General features: G+C 38.7%; 1 protein-coding gene across 1 annotated transcript; it reads right to left on the reverse strand.

Moving 5' to 3' along the window:
* Positions 1–1,443: 1,443 nt before the first annotated feature.
* LOC121981432 (ethylene-responsive transcription factor 2-like) lies at positions 1,444–2,656 on the reverse strand. The gene has a single exon (XM_042533946.1). The coding sequence runs from the start codon at positions 2,586–2,588 to the stop codon at positions 1,722–1,724; it is 867 nt and encodes a 288-aa protein (XP_042389880.1). The 5' UTR covers positions 2,589–2,656; the 3' UTR covers positions 1,444–1,721.
* Positions 2,657–3,744: the final 1,088 nt, after the last annotated feature.

Consider the following 3,744-nt stretch of genomic DNA (forward strand, 5'->3'; position numbering starts at 1 on the left):
AATATGGCATGTGGCTGAGATGCAAGAAACTTCTGAAACTATTTGGTAAGAGCAACGATTATGGTATTGGATGATTGAGTCACTCTAGAGTATGTAAGAGGAACTGCTGCTACCATGTTGGGTGCTCCATGTTTAAGGAATCATTGTTGTGGTTAATTAACTAGCGAATTTCCATGGAGATGGTAAAATCAATAGTCAAGTTTTTTGGTCGTTAGGTGAACTTAAATAACTCAAAATCCGATCTCCACCGTTCAAAATGTAGCCCTAGATGTGAGGAACGTTCTCTCAAAGTTTAAAGGTGATCCAACGGTTGAAACTCAAGAAAATACAATTCTTTTATAGCCACCTCAAAGAATTTTGAAAATAAAACTATTCGATGGTTCACCAAGAGAGGAGATGAGGAGATGGATTGACTCTGATACCATGTGAACAAAGCAAAGAATGCAAATAAAGTGTCAAAGACAACACAAAGTAAAGGAGAGAAAGAGTTAGCCGCAAAAGGACGCTAACAAATTGTATTACCAAAAAACTTAAGTTTACAAAGGAAAAGAAAATATAAATAGACAATAAAATAATAATAAAAGACTAATCTACCCTTATATAATAATAATTTATCATATAATAACAGCTACATATTCAAAAATCATGCAGACTAACAATAACTAAAGATAGTTTAACGACTATATTTGAAGATGATGATGCTTGCATTGTACAACTAAAGGGAGGTTATATTTAAGGGGATAGAATAAAATATATTTCACTAAAATTTTTCTACACACATAATCTCTAGAAGAAAGGTAATATTGATGTCCAATAAATTTCTTATAGCAATAATGTAGTTGATTTATTTACAAAAGTATTATCGATATCGATATTTAAAAAATTGATGTACAAGATAGGGACTCATCAATTAAAAGATGCTCGATGATTGAAATGAGGGATATTTCTATTGTGCTTTTTTTCTTTTCTTTAGATTTTTTTTTCGATTTTACAAACAAGGTTCTAGCAACACAGTATTGGATTCTCTCTCAATTATCTAAAATGGAGTGTTATAATAAATAATTAATTTGATTTTATTATTAAGTGATAAATCATTGTATTCTTGTATTTTTTTTTTCTATTTTTTATATCACTCCATGTATCCTATTTAGTGTTTGATAGAAATAAAAAACAAGACAAATTTTTCTTCAATTTTTTCTTCCTTTGCTATTAAATTATGGCAAATTTGATTTATTATGTGATTATAACATTTTATATAAATTTTACTTTATCAATTATATTGTATTATTGTCTGAACCAACATCTAGCTCCGCCTCTTATGCCAGTGTCAATGAGTATTATCATCATACTCTGAATCTAAATAATACAAATTTATGATAAATGCGATATTTATGGTTTATGATTGTTACACCCCAAAAAACAGAAACTCAAATTGGAATCAAATTGGTCGAAGAAATGATCAACTAAAATATTCACATAAGCCACCACATAATGAGATTTTGGAATCCGCATGGTTGAATGTGCGTGTCACGCACAAGTTTGGCCACTAGTGTCCTCCACATGCCGCCCATGTCCACATTCAGTGGCAAGAGCAACACATAATTACTAAAAGCACATGAATACTTTTTATATTTACATATTTGACATTTCATCAGTCTTCATAGTTTGATCCGTCGAGAAAAAAATGCTTCACGAAACATGTTTCCCACTCTTTACTGGTTTCAGCTAACCAATAGTTGACCCGCATGTGGAAGCTGGACAACCGGTCCGGCAGGTAAAACCTCTGGCCGATCCCCAAATCCCAGACCGGAATGCGCTTGCACCGGAACTTGAATCGGCGCTGAAAGCGGAGATGAGGTAGCGGCCGGCAACGCCGCAGCCGCTGCCTCGCCTCGTTTCCTCCTCTTCGGAGATGAGATCCAAGAGGAGGACGAGGAGGAGGAGGAGGAACAGGAGGGGGAGCTGGGTTCCGCCGAGGACCGCTTCAAAGAAGACGAGGCTACGGTGGGTGTGGACGCCGCCGTGTCCTTCTCGGAGCCGATCCGGAGCGGAAAATTGAGCAGCGCCCGGGATCCCCGCATCCGATAGGCGGCGCGGTCGTAGGCAAGGGCTGCCTCCTCCGCCGTCTCGAACGTGCCCAGCCACACTCTCGCTCCGTTTCTCGCCGGATCCCTAATTTCGGCTGCGAATTTCCCCCAGGGCCGCTGCCGCACCCCTCTGTAGTGCCTCCCCTTCGATATCGCCGCCCTCACCGTCGACTTCGAACCCGTTACGCCCGTGTTCTGCTGCTGTAGGGACATCTGGACCAGAGGAGGCTGTTGCGGGGCCGGATCAATCTCTTCCTCCCGCTTGACGCCGGAGGGAAGCCAGCCATGGTGGAAGGCGTCGCGGAGCGCACCGTAGATCACCATGTCGTCAGAGTCGTCGAGGCGGAAGGGAAGCCCGTCCGACCACTCGTTGGCTACGAGGCTGCCAAAGCTGGAGCTCCGGCAGTAGGCCCTCGCAACGGAGCCAGACGACGCTGGCTCGCCGGGGTCGGCGAGTCGGGTATGGCGTCCGAGAGGCTCCTGGGAGGGAGATTGGGGCATTATTTGTGGATGTGGTGACCGAGCGGTGAGGATAAGTGATTGGCAGTGAGACTTTTCGGCCTTTACCTCTAAGCAAGGGAAAGGGAAGGAATGGAAGTTTAAATAGCTCAACAAAGTGGCTCGTGCTTCCTGGAAGCTTCGCATTAAAGAGCACGTGACGGAAGTCATCATTCCAATGAATAACTAATTTATTTATTTCTCGGTATATCGGTGACGTCACAGATGAGATCGCCCTCCATCACAGTTTTTGTCGCATGCGCAGTAAGCGGGCCAGCGGCTGCGTGGACCAAGTTGGTTGCTGACGTACCGTTCAATCCTTCAATTTATTTATTTTTTTGTTTTATTGAAAAGTGAAATGGATTTAGTGGCCGTATGATCAGGTTAAGGTAGCAAAAATAACAACTCATGGCTGTTCCTGTTTGCCATTTGAAACAAATAAATTTTTTAAAAAATAGATCAATAGATATATAGTTTGTTGAAAAATCTATCAAAATTAGATGTGTCATCTAAAAATTTATCATTAAAATATCTTTAATATAATGAAATTAAATTATTTCTACTGTTTACAAAATTATGGTTGATTTAAGTTTAATAATTTTTACTAACAAATTTGGATTTGTATTAGCAGGAATGTGTAAATACTATATATATTTGATAAGAGCATGCTGACGGGGGAGACATGATCAAGAGCGTCATGGAATATAATATAAATATAAATAAGTCATCAACATTTAATTCTTATAGCAATTGATAATTTAGAGGTTACTTATAGTTATGAATTAACATGTTCTGGAAAAGCATCAATATAATTTGTTTGTGTTGGTACAATCGAGTTCTATGATTTTAATATTTATTTAGTAATATTAAATTAATATTTATTTAGCAATATATTTAATAGAGTTGGGTCAAGACTGGTTAAGTAATTAGGTCAAGATTGACCAAGTCAATGAGGAGTTCAAGCAAAACAAGATTGATTGGATTCCTGAAAGTAAGTAGTAAAGTCTAAACAAATCAAGGATGATTAAATATTTAGGAGTTGATGAAAAATCTAAATAGATCAAGAATGACTAAAAGCTTGACAATCAAACGGATCAGAAGTTCTGACAAGTCAACATTTACCTAGATAAGATATTTACAATGGATTTGAGTATGAGTA

This window comes from Zingiber officinale, chromosome 5A (genome assembly GCF_018446385.1).
Source record: "Zingiber officinale cultivar Zhangliang chromosome 5A, Zo_v1.1, whole genome shotgun sequence".
NCBI classification, from domain to species: Eukaryota; Viridiplantae; Streptophyta; class Magnoliopsida; order Zingiberales; family Zingiberaceae; genus Zingiber; species Zingiber officinale.

Coding starts and splice junctions, on each gene's coding strand:
- LOC121981432 (XM_042533946.1), bottom strand. CDS start 2,588: ATGCCCCAATCTCCCTCCCAGGAGCCTCTCGGACGCCATACCCGACTC.